The following is a 10,636-nucleotide window of genomic DNA, read 5'->3' on the forward strand; positions in this document are numbered from 1 at the left end:
GAGACCTCTCCTGCCTCTAGATTCTCGCCCCTGCTGGCTGTCTCCATCACTCACTTGGTACTAGGCATGGACTGCCTTGGACCGTAACATTTAATTTCTTGCTGATATCCTATTCCCCTAGCTAGCTTTTAAAAGATTATGTATGTATTTGACCAGTTATTATGTGCACATGCTTTGGAATTCAAAAGGGATCAAAGAGGTTTACAAACAGCAAAAATAAATCTCTGCAGTGAAAATAAGTCCCCTTCATTTGTTCCTCTCTTGGCAGCCACCACTGTTCACTTTTTGGTTAGTGTTTTCTTCCAGACATCTATGAAGAAACTAATGTGTCCACACATATTTAAATACCCTTTTACACCTTTCGGTTAACAATAAATCTAGAAGACAGTCCGTATCATTACATATACATATGCCTCCATATTTTTGGTGACAGTATAGTATTCCGTTCTATAATGTACCATTGCTTATTTAACCAGTCTGCTATTATTGGGTATGTAGATTGTGTCTAATCCTTCGGTATTGAAAAGAATCCTGCAACATTTGTACCTACTTCTTTGCATCCATGTACAACCATGAATTATTAGAATTGGCATTACTAGGTCAAAGGCTATGCATCTTTAATTTTGATATACTCCATATTGCTCTCTTTAGAAGCTGTATCCAAATTACCCCTCCCACTACCAATATATGAGAATGTCTGTGCCCACAGCCTTGCCCATGCAACATATTAAACTTTTTGATCTTTGTCAATCACCCAGTGAGTGAAAGTATTTTGTTGTAGCTTTCCTTTATAATTCTTTTCCTATGAGTGAGACTGAGCATCTTCTGATGTTTAAAAGCCAGTATCGTCTCTTCTGTGCCCTTTGCCCATTTAAAAAAAAAACGGCATTGTTTGCCTTTTATGAATTTATTGGAATTCTTTGTGAACAAAGGGAATTAACCCTTTGTTTGCTAGATGTGTTCCATCTAATTTCCTTCACTTGTCCTTTGTCTGTGTCCCAATGTGATTTTCATCTCCCTGGGTACAGGGACTATAACTTAAACCTCTTTGTATTCCTATTCTTAATACCACATACATGGTAGGTGCTAGACCAATGTCTGTTGAGATAAGGGAAGTAAGACAAAAGATAGAGATTTAGAAGATTTAGGAGTGACCTAACCTAACCTATTTTTCATCTTATACCAAGGTCAGTCAGGACTTCTGTTGGAAACAGCAGAAACTAACTCTGGCAAAATAAAAAAAGAAAAGGAAACACACACACACAAGTTGGAGAGATCCTGGTTAGCATACAGAATCAATATGAGGGCTGTCAAGCAAGGCTCCACAAACAGGTAGATACCAAGAGAAGCTGGGCAACCAGCACCACAGCCAAGGTCAGGGCCTAAAAAACCCCTGTCCCCTCCACCCACTGCAGTGGGGCCTCTTCCCACCCAGGCACTGAGGCTGACATTTCCTCCTCCAGACAGTAGAGGCCGCTGCTGGCTCTGCTGCCACCACTGCAGAAATGAATTCTCAACTGCCCCAGCTTCTCTCTGACTTGCTCCAGATTCAAAATCCCAGTTGGAGCTTTCAGCTGGCAGAATGTCCGGCTTTTGCCTGCCCCCCCTTAGAGCTAGGAAGTCTGGGAAAGTGAGGGTTGGGTTTTGTGGCAGGTAATGGCCTGCCTCCCATCAAAGCCTACGCAATGGGAATTTGCCAGATGTAGGTAGGTAAGAGGCTCCTAGACTGCAAGCAGCTAGGAAAACTGGACAAACTCATACCACGCTCTTGCCTCATGTCTGTCTCAAGCCTTTCCTTTTGGTGAAGCATTTCTGGGTCACCCAGCCTGAAACACTCTGCTGTATTTTCATAATCGTTATTGCTTGGGGAAGTCATGATGCCAGAGAGGATTTGTACTAAGACCTACTATGTAGCACACCTCATTTGATTTTCAAACAGCCTTAGGCATTACCTGTATTTAGGGAGGAAAAACTGAGTCCTCAGAGGTTTTCCTGTCACACAGTAGTACCAGGTTGCAAACCCAGGTCTGTCTGTTTCCAAAGCCTTGGGGTTTCCCAGTGTGCTATACTGATGGGCTGGTATCTTACCAAGTTGCAGCTCTGTGAAGGCAGGGATTGGGCCATAGTCTTCTTTTTACATCCTGGCAGCATCTACAATATAGAAGATGCTCAGCTAATGCTTATGGATTGGCCCAGATATCAAGCAGGAAACAGTTCTGGAAAGTTCTCTAAATTTCCCATGAGGCCTGAACCCAGGGATCACTTTGAGGTGGAAGAGGTTAACTCAGAATCAGTTTAGAAAGAAAAACGTCAAATCTGGGGAATTTCCTATTCCTTTTTGGTTTTGTTTTGTTTTTCCTTTTTCCCTTTAACCCCAAATCCCCAAAATGTGTCAAAACTGTTAACAACATGTTGCCATCTGTTCATTATTTAATCATACAATAGATATTTTTGAAACCCACTACTGTCTTAATATTCTAGTGAAAAAAAAGACATAATCTCTGTCCTACAGAATTTACATCCTAGTGGTGGAGGTGAATGTCAATCAAATAATCAAACAAATAAATGGTAATTTGTTGCTCTGACAAGTGTGAGGAAGGATGCCTCGAGATGCTATGAGAGGCTGGTCGGACCTACTTAGGAAAGTCTGGGCAGCTTCTTTTGAGGACCTGGAGCTGGAGCAGGGATCTGAAGAAGAGAGGAGGGTTTGGACCCAGAGGGGAGTCTGTGAGTCCGTGAGGTTGTGATTGTCTTCGGGTGAGTAACCATCGGTCATGGAGCCTGTCTATAGGAAAGCCACAGAGGAGCCAGGGATCGGGTGGCTTGTTTGTCGGCGAGTGCATCACGCTTGGATGGAGCCTGCTGCTGTCTCCCAGGTCCCATCTGGGGATGACGTTGTGCTGGTGCAAGCCCAAAATAGCCGGCTCCGCCCCCATCTCCCGGCAGCCCCTGCAGCAGCACCCCCCACCCCCCACCCCCAGGTGACAGGCTGAGCCGGCCTCCTCTGGGTCTCTAGTAGTTTCCGTGTCGCTGACGCATGCTTGCGCGCACAGCTGGGCCGGCCGCGTCCTACGCAGCAGCCGCGAGCCGGGCAGCCGGTGCCAGACGGTTCCCGGCGGGGGGCAGGGGCGGGGCGCTGCAGGAGGCCAGGGACTCCAGGCGGAGGAGGTGCGGGCAGGGGCCCCCGAACAGACTGGGGAGCCCTGGACCGGGCCGCTGGAGTTTAAGGGCTGCAATAGGGCGCTCCGGCCCTGCGCCCCGAGATAGCCCGAGGCACTGGCCTGCACGGGCCGATAAGGCTGCCTGAGGGAGCCTAGTCACCGGCAGCCAGCAGAGCCCAGCGGGCTCCGCTGCCCCGTGGGAGAGACCCCCTCCGCCCCGGGGGGCTCCAGCCCCAGGGAGGAGCTCGCAGCTCTTTCGGCCTGACTCTTCCTTCTCTACTGCAGCCCTAAGGAGACCCACCTGAAGACTAACGAGTTGCCATGGCATCCTACTACGAGATCCTAGACGTGCCGCGAAGTGCGACTGCTGATGACATCAAAAAGGCGTAAGTGCCTCCGCTGTGCATCAGAAAGCCACTCACCCTCCCTCACTCCCCTCCAACCACCTTGGGGCCCTTCAGAGACAATGCCAAGGGAACTAGGTCATTAGAAAGATTGGGGACCTCCCTCAGAAGAGTGACCCCTGTAGGGAGAAAGGAGACCCCTGGATAAGTAGGAGAAAGTCTATAGCTTGAAGTTCTGCTGGGAGCTGCACTGTCAGTTCTTTTCCGGTGTACCCTCCTATCCCCTCCCCTCTCCTTCACTCCTACTCCAACCCCCAGCCTCTAGGTGTAGGCTTTCTCAGGATGCAGTGCAAAGATTCTCAAGCACTGTGACCAGGAGGGACCAGTGCCTTAGTATCCTCCATGGCCACATGTACCCCCATCTTTTGCAGCCCCAGCCCCCGTGAGCCCTAGGGAGGGGTTAAGTCTGGGGCTTTCTCACCCTCACCTTATAATCTAAGCATGTATTCCCAGCACTTGCTGCAGAGGGGAGAGATAGGGACTCTATTAAAACATTGCTGCAGAGGCAGCCCTAGCAGCTGGGATGGATGGAGATCTGAGTGGTTAAAGAGGTATGTTGGGCTAACAGAAAATAGGTTGTTCTGTTCTCTGGTAGGAAGTGCCTGTGTTTGTCCCCTGACCTTTTCCTCTGAACCCACTTCCTGCAGGTATCGGAGGAAGGCTCTACAGTGGCACCCAGACAAGAATCCAGATAATAAAGAGTTTGCTGAGAAGAAGTTCAAAGAGGTGGCCGAGGCATATGAAGTGCTGTCTGACAGTAAGGGACAGAGTCAGGGTCAGGGCAGGCCATCTGTCACCCCTACTTCATGACCCATCACACTCCTTCCCAAAGCCATGCTGCCACCACCTCAGTCTCCTCCTTTTCTAACCTGACATTTAAGTGCCCCCCTCTCACAGTGACTCTGGGATTGTTTTTTCCTTTTGCTTCAATTCAGAGGAGCACCTACTGTGTGCTGAGTACCTTTTTATTCTGATCCCTGATCCCCTGTCTCAATGTCTGCTCCCCTGGGTCTGGTAGTTGCAGCATGGGTCCTGACATGGGGAAGGAAGCAGGGAAGGTAACCAAGGTGTGCCAAGTCTCTTCAGTGTCAGACATTGGTGGGTGTAACCTTCATGAATCCTTACAGCCATTCTGCCAGGAAGGATTTATCACCCCCATTTTTCAGGCAAGGAGACTAAGGCTGAGTGAGGTGAAGTAATTTGCTCAGGGAATATGACTTCAGGTTTTTCGTTCATTCATCCAAAAAATATTCACTCAGTGTTATGGTGCTGAGCCGTCGTTGGGTACTGAGGAACAATGGAGGACAAACAGGCACTGTCCTGGTCCTGGTAGGTTTATTGCTGTCTGATCAGGGAAGACTCACGTTAACCAAGTAATGCATAGACAAGAGTATTCCAAAGGAACGAATGTAGCAGGGTGACATGATAAGGATAGTGAATAACCATTTTTTGTTAGGTAGTCATGGAAATTCTCTCTGTGACATTTAAGGTAGGCTCTGCTTAATAATAACATAGTATGAATTAACTAATATTTATTAAATGCTTACTATGTATTGGACACAGTGCTAAGCCGTTTAGGTGGATTATCTCATTTAATCCTTGCAACTGTGAGATGGATGCTGTTACTGTGTCCATTTTACAGATGAGAAGAAGCCACTATGGGAAGGACTGAGCTGCTGCTAAAACCTATAGCTTGTGTCCTCTGTGCACACTGCTACCCCCCAAGTGTCAATCTCTGGATAGTCCTCTGAGGGTCCTAGCCTGGCAGGGGAGGCTGTCATCCGAGAAGGAGGGAGAAATGACCTGGTCTCTCTTTCCAGAGCATAAGCGGGAGATCTACGACCGCTATGGCCGGGAAGGGCTGACTGGGGCAGGTAGGTGGAGCAGCGGGGCCCAGGGATGGAAGTGGGTCAGGGAGGAGGGGGAGGGCAGAGTCTTGCAATGGATGCGCACTCTCGCTCTTGAGTCTCCTGGACTCTCTGTGCCTTAGGTGGGATCCCCTGGCTCAGGACGAGGTACACACTGTAAGCACCCTCCTTATCCTGCCTCTCTTCCAGGAACTGGCCCATCTCGGGCCGAAGCTGGCGGTGGTGCGCCTGGCTTCACCTTCACCTTCCGCAGCCCTGAGGAGGTCTTCCGGGAGTTCTTTGGGAGTGTAGACCCTTTTGCGGAGCTCTTTGGTGAGTGGACTCAGGAGGCCTGTGACAAGCTTGACTTTTCTCCCTCCAGGCCCACTCTCCCTCAGCTGGGATGCCCTTAGGTGGGAGGCCGAGAAGGAAGCCGAATTTCAGGGACAGAGGATTTTGTGGGGGTGGATCCAGTGAGCGCTGGGACAGAACCTTCCACATGCCAGAACCCGCGTGACCCTGTCGTGACACTTTGGAGACTCGCCTTATTAAATGATAACAACAATAATTCATTGTTAGACCTCCATAGTGACAGCCAGGGAAGCAAGATGCAGAGCATCATGGGACAGCAATAATGCCATTACAAACAATGGATACCACTTTTTAGAATGATTAGTATGAACCCTGTAGGGTAGATAATTTTATCCCTATTTACAGATGAGAAAATTGAAACATGTTCAAATAACTTGCTTAGCGTCACAGAGCAAATGGCTGAGCCGGGACTCATAGCCGTGTTTGGCTGACATCACACCAGGCTTATCTGCCTAACTGAAGGAGCTACTTGTCCTCCCTCCCTCTTGCCGTTCCCCTTTCCTTCCTTTATTCTTTATGGTGGACAGAACTGAACAGGGAACTTTTTCATATATGATACTACAAAGGAATTTAGTTTGTCACTCAGTCCAAGCAAAAAAGAAAAAAATCAGAAATGGACCCAGTTGCTTAGCATCTTCTATTTCGAGACTTAAAAGCAGGGATCCGACATTCTAGGGTTGGCTTTTCACCAGGTGATGGTTCATCTGCTTACTCCTTGCAGATGACCTGGGCCCCTTCTCAGAGCTTCAGAACCGGGGTGCCCGACACTCAGGCCCTTTTTTCGCCTTCTCTTCCTCCTTCCCTGGGCACTCTGGTAAGTGCTGTCCCTTCCCGTATTTACAAGCATTCGGAGACGTGGAGCCCTTTGCCTCAGCTTGTTGCATTCCCAAGCCTTCCCTCCTGTGTACCAGAAGCCCTGCCTCCGAGCAGCTCTGTGAGGAGACCCCACAGAGGTTCCTGGCCCACTGTGACTCCCACCTGGCCTGCTGGGTACAGCCTCCATCTAACGTCCTCTCCCCCTCCCCCTCCACCTCCTCCTTTGTCCCGATGCCAGATTTCTCCTCCTCGTCTTTCTCCTTCAGTCCTGGGGCTGGTGCTTTTCGCTCTGTTTCTACATCTACCACCTTTGTCCAAGGACACCGCATCACAACACGCAGGTGAGAGCTCCTGGGGCCATACTAGGTGGAGGTGTGTGGGGGTGAAGGTATAGGGGGCACTGAGTACGACTAGAGAGGCAGGTCTTCGAGAGCAGAGCCCAGTCCATCGTGTCTAGTGCAGTGTCCCAGAGCCTGGACAGGCACCCACAAGACTGAGGCATGCCCACTGAATGAACCATGCTGTCTCCCACAGAATCATGGAGAACGGGCAGGAGCGGGTGGAAGTGGAAGAGGACGGGCAGCTGAAGTCTGTCACAATCAATGGTGAGGAGTGGCTCTGCCACCCAGTCCCTGGCAGGAAGCCCCTGCCCCAGACCCCAAAATCCCTTCCCCAAACTGTTCCTCTCTGAACTCCCCTGGGGCAGGGAGGGCATGATGGCCACAGGCCAGGCTGGCAGGGTCGGAGGTGGGGATCCCGGGGAAGGGGGCTGGGACAGAGGGTTGCAGAGTCTCAGAGGGCCAGCTAATCACCATCGTCACGAGTAGGGTGCCCAGAGTTCTAAGAGCACTTGACTGTTTTGAAAGCACTTGCACATTCCACAGTCCCTGTATTCTTAAAACAGCTAGGGGCTGGCAGGGAGGGGAGCGAAGCAGGGCAGTTGGTATTTGCCCTTTTTCTTGTTTGAAGAGACAGCCTCAGTACAGCTAAATGGCCCTAACGCCTAAGTAGCCCCAGGCGCAGGGCTTTGTCCTACTTAGTAAAGGGTAAAGCCAGGAATGAAACTCGGGACATGAGATCCCTGGAGCTGAACTCATCTTCCCTCAACACCATGCGGTATAGGACAATCACCATGGCTACCATTTCATGACTGCCAACTCTGGGAGGTGTGTGTTAAGGGATTTTCATGGGCTATCTTATTTAATGATTCGAAGACTTTGAGAATGTAGGCACTTTCATCATTCCCATTTTACAGATGAGGAAAGGGATCCTTAGGGAGGTTAAGTAACTTGCCCAAAGCACTTGCAAGCTAGTTCCAAAGGAGGGGCTGTAAGGTGTCAGAGTCGCTGCTACGTAAGGCAGCCTGGCAGGATTCCCAGGGCCTGGGTCAGAGGGCCGCATAACAACCGTGACTCCTGCAGGTATCCCAGACGACCTGGCACTGGGCTTGGAGCTGAGCCGTCGGGAGCAGCAACAGTCTGTCGCATCCAGGTCTGGGGCCACGCAGGTCCGGCAGACCCCTGCCTCACGTTCCCCCGACAGCGACCTCTCTGAGGATGATGAGGACCTGCAGCTTGCCATGGCTTACAGCCTATCAGAGATGGAGGCAGCTGGGAAGAAACCAGCAGGTGGGCGGGGGGCACAGCGACGACGGCAGGGGCAGCCTAAGGCCCAGAACCAAGATCCGGGCACAGTGGGGACCCCTGAGGGTGCAAGGGGTGACACAGCCAAACCCAGCCCATCTCCAGAGGAGAAGGCCTCTCACTGCCTCATCCTCTGATCACCAGGCCCAATCCACCCTGATTCAGGGTGACCAGGGGTCCTGCTCACTATCAGGCGAGCAGAGAGGGGCGTGACCTGAGTTACAGGCGCCTCCCCGCACCTCTGCCTCCACGCTCCCTCCCAGGTCCACACACCTCCAGTGTGGACTTGGGATTTGCTGTGCTCAGCCCATGGCTGATAGGTCCCTGGTGAAGCCCAGGGTGGAGGGTGGGGGGGTCACAGGGCAGCCAGAGGGCCTGAGGAGTCAGGATGCGCTTACTCTTATTAGAAGGGGAGTTTCTAAGGGGCATTAGTGGCTTGGGTCAGGCTTTTTGTGCCTTGGTCTTCTGCCATCTATGTTGCTGATGATATTAAGGAAGGAGGACTTGGCCTGAGGTTCTCTGAGCCAGAGTTGGCAGCTACAACTCCCCTTGTCCGGCTGCAGACACCCCCACCCTGGTTTCTGCGCAGTGTTGAGCTCTGACGTGTCTGTCGCTTCCCTCCTGGTGCTGCTTCTCCCTTGCACTCTTCTCTCTGCAATTCCCCGCGGGCCACATCGCTTGCTTTCACTGCCGTCTGGCTGGGACTCCCTTCTTCCTTCCCCCAGAGGCCTCTTTGTGGCAAGGAAGATGCTGTGGCCGGTAGGGCCATAAGGTCTTCCGGGGAGGCTAGCTGGGTGGGGCGGGAGCCTCTCAGCCATCCAGATTCGGAACCGGAGCCCACTCCTCCTCCCTTCCTCTTGCTGCCTCAGCCTGCCCCAGGCCTTGGGACTAGCCAGAGGTGAGGCTGGCTAACCCTGAAGAGGGGGGATAAGGCCAGGGTGCCCCAGGAGGGAGGCCCAGGAGGGGACCATACCCTGTCCTCCTGCACCATGCATCAGGGCTCAGGGAGAGGCCACAGGGCTAGCCCAGGTCTGCATGCTCAGCTCCATCCTCCACGGCTTGCTGCTGACCCTTTCTCCTGTCACCCGCCCCTGCTCTCTCCCCAGATGTGTTCTGAGCTGGATGTCCTGGACCCAGAGTCGCTGCACAGTTCCAACAGGACAGCGCCCAACCCTGTGTACTGGGAGGGGACCCTCCATTCCTCTCCCTCACCCGTGCTGAGCGTAGAGCCGGGCCTGGGTGGTGGGTGGGGAGCCGGGTGGGAGGTAGTCTTAGCCTGTAAACGCTTCCCTGGGTGTTTGGTGCTGTCGCTTAGGGACTACAAGTCCCAGAATGCAACGCACCCTGCCTCCTATCTGATAGATCCTGCTTGGGGGAAGTGGTATGTGGTTACAGAGCTGTGCATCTTGGGACATGTAGTTCCTGCCCTGGTCAGCCTCTCACTCACTGTGAGATGGGGAGATCTTGTCATTTGATTTGTCCCTGGCAGGGGTGGCAAGAATGTGGATGAAGGGGTAATGGTCCGAGCTTTGCTTCCCTGACACCTCTTGCTAGTGCCGGGGTTAGAGTGTACAAATCAAGGCCCTGCAGCATCTGGGAGAGGCTCTTTTCCTGTGGGCAGTCTTGTGGTCCAAGATTGAGCCAGGCAGATCAACTAAGCCGGGTGTGGTCTCAGAAGGCTAGTGGGTATGGGCTGGCAGAGATCTTGGAAGGGAAGGCTTCCCTAGCCCTCCAGTGTTTGTGTGTCTGTGTCTGTGTGTGTGTGTGTGTGTGTACGCACGCGCACGTGTGGCTGGAACTAGCGTGTGATGGGTGCTCCAGGCATGTTGCTGCTTGTATGGCTTCTTTGGCCTCTGACCCTGCTGCCTATTCTTTCTCTCCAACACCACAGAAGCTGCCTCTCCTCCTCCCTGCGTGGGGAGCCTGGTGGCCAGGGAGGGGAGTGGTGGAGCCAGGGTGTTGCCAGCCTCAGTGTCGTTGAGTCCCAGAGACCTCTCAAAGCCAGCTGGGCTGAGCTCAGACCAAGAGGGAAACACTGGAAGTCAATAAAGCTGAATTTTGAAAGCTGGGCGGTGTGCCATGTTCCTGTGTTCTTCCTTTCCAGGATGGTCCAGGAGGGACCCCAAGGGACCAGTGGGTGACACACCTCCCTTTACTGCCCAGACATCCAAAGGTTGCAAGCCTTCCCAGCTGACAGCAGACCAAGCGGTCCTCCCTCAGTATGTCCCTCAAAATGCTCATGTTCTTTTGCCCTCACCTCCTGGGCCCCACAGCTGGCTTTCTTCAGGCGGCTGTTGTTCCCCTTATGCAGGGACCCACCACCCAGTACTCTGCAGCACAGCTTGGACCAGGCTGAGTTACGACTTGACTGAAAGCATCGGGACAACAAAAAG

General features: G+C 52.2%; 1 protein-coding gene across 4 annotated transcripts; it reads left to right on the forward strand.

The window, feature by feature from the left end:
* The first annotated feature begins 2,970 nt into the window (after positions 1-2,970).
* Positions 2,971-10,311, forward strand: DNAJB2 (DnaJ heat shock protein family (Hsp40) member B2). 4 transcript variants are annotated; one of them, XM_074364343.1, is made up of 10 exons: positions 2,971-3,547; positions 4,213-4,322; positions 5,386-5,439; positions 5,623-5,745; positions 6,506-6,598; positions 6,839-6,941; positions 7,135-7,205; positions 8,022-8,228; positions 9,113-9,141; positions 9,350-10,311. In XM_074364343.1, exons 1-9 carry the CDS (start codon positions 3,483-3,485, stop codon positions 9,133-9,135), a joined length of 849 nt encoding a protein of 282 aa, XP_074220444.1. In that variant the 5' UTR covers positions 2,971-3,482; the 3' UTR covers positions 9,136-9,141; positions 9,350-10,311. The 4 variants fall into 4 exon arrangements, with proteins under 4 accessions (XP_074220444.1, XP_074220443.1, XP_074220442.1 ...); XM_074364342.1 differs by having other exon boundaries at positions 9,113-10,311; XM_045512082.2 differs by lacking the exon at positions 9,113-9,141 and having other exon boundaries at positions 2,973-3,547.
* Positions 10,312-10,636: the final 325 nt, after the last annotated feature.

This window comes from Camelus bactrianus, chromosome 5 (assembly GCF_048773025.1).
Source record: "Camelus bactrianus isolate YW-2024 breed Bactrian camel chromosome 5, ASM4877302v1, whole genome shotgun sequence".
NCBI lineage: Eukaryota > Metazoa > Chordata > Mammalia > Artiodactyla > Camelidae > Camelus > Camelus bactrianus.

What these genes read in the sequence shown, in the direction of transcription:
- DNAJB2 (XM_074364341.1), top strand. Translation starts at nt 3,483, where the DNA reads ATGGCATCCTACTACGAGATCCTAGACGTGCCGCGAAGTGCGACTGCT. An exon ending in CCCTTTTGCGGAGCTCTTTG is followed by an intron (nt 5,746 to 6,505) that starts GTGAGTGGACTC and finishes TACTCCTTGCAG; the next exon opens with ATGACCTGGGCCCCTTCTCA. An exon ending in GAAGTCTGTCACAATCAATG is followed by an intron (nt 7,206 to 8,021) that starts GTGAGGAGTGGC and finishes TGACTCCTGCAG; the next exon opens with GTATCCCAGACGACCTGGCA.